General features: G+C 48.3%; 1 protein-coding gene across 1 annotated transcript; it reads right to left on the bottom strand.

Annotated features, from left to right (window-relative positions):
- Positions 1-105: 105 nt before the first annotated feature.
- On the bottom strand, positions 106-820 carry LOC103399312 (plasma membrane calcium-transporting ATPase 2-like; the record flags this gene model as incomplete). Its single annotated transcript, XM_008338011.3, has 2 exons — positions 580-820; positions 106-348 (listed from the first exon to the last, which is right to left on the bottom strand). Coding segments are annotated over exons 1-2 (450 nt in total), but the record flags the coding sequence as incomplete, so codon positions are not given.
- Positions 821-898: the final 78 nt, after the last annotated feature.

Genomic DNA, 898 nt, shown 5'->3' with positions numbered 1-898 from the left:
ACTAATCCAGCGCACTTGACATCTTATTAGGTTGTAGTGACACCCTTGATTTAACTATACACTGTACGTCACCCTCAGAGAAAAGACCATTTCCAGGTAACTTACCAGGATTTTGGTGGTGTAGGCGCTGTTGATGGCGATGGAATTAATCATTAGCTCCAATGTCCTGGGAGGCAGGGCTCCGGGATCTGGGATTTCTTTGTAGTGCATGTCTCCCACGTAAAGCTGCACCGCTGTCATGCGGTTGGTCGTCAGCGTGCCTGTCTTGTCAGAGCAGATAGCGGTGGCGTTGCCCATCGTTTCGCACGCATCCAGGTGACGCACCAGGTTGTTGTCTTTCATCATTTTCTGTTGGATACAGCATGAAGATTGGAGGAGAAATGGCTTCCCTTTGTATTACATCCACTACGTTCCTGCATGTAACACTGTATTTCTCAGACTTTAAGTCGAGCTTTTTTCTAGTAGTTTTGGTCTAATAATCAGGATAGACTTTCGGCAACAACTTAACTGCTTGGAATTCATATATGCACCCGCTGAGTACAAACTGTTCGACCGTGTGTGAAGTGTGCCATTGCTCACCTTGACAGAATACGCCAGTGAAATGGTGACAGCCAGTGGCAGCCCCTCTGGCACGGCAACCACCAAGACAGTCACACCGATGATGAAGAACTTGACAAAGAACTGGACGTAAACGGGGGTGCACTCAGGCAGCCAGGCTCGCTTCTGCATCACAAAGGTGTCGATGGCAAAATACAGGACCAGGACGATGACAGTAATGGCTGACATGAGCAGACCTGAAAGAAGGACGGAGGAGCCTCTGAGAAAGGACGAAGGGCCGTTTGATTGATTTGTCCATGTGGAAAAAAGAAATCTGACAGCCGCAAATCTAACACTCGGG

Source organism: Cynoglossus semilaevis, unplaced genomic scaffold (genome assembly GCF_000523025.1).
Source record: "Cynoglossus semilaevis isolate Cse_v1.0 unplaced genomic scaffold, Cse_v1.0 C19082744, whole genome shotgun sequence".
In the NCBI taxonomy this organism is placed as follows: Eukaryota; Metazoa; Chordata; class Actinopteri; order Pleuronectiformes; family Cynoglossidae; genus Cynoglossus; species Cynoglossus semilaevis.
This window is presented reverse-complemented; position numbering and strand designations above follow the sequence as displayed.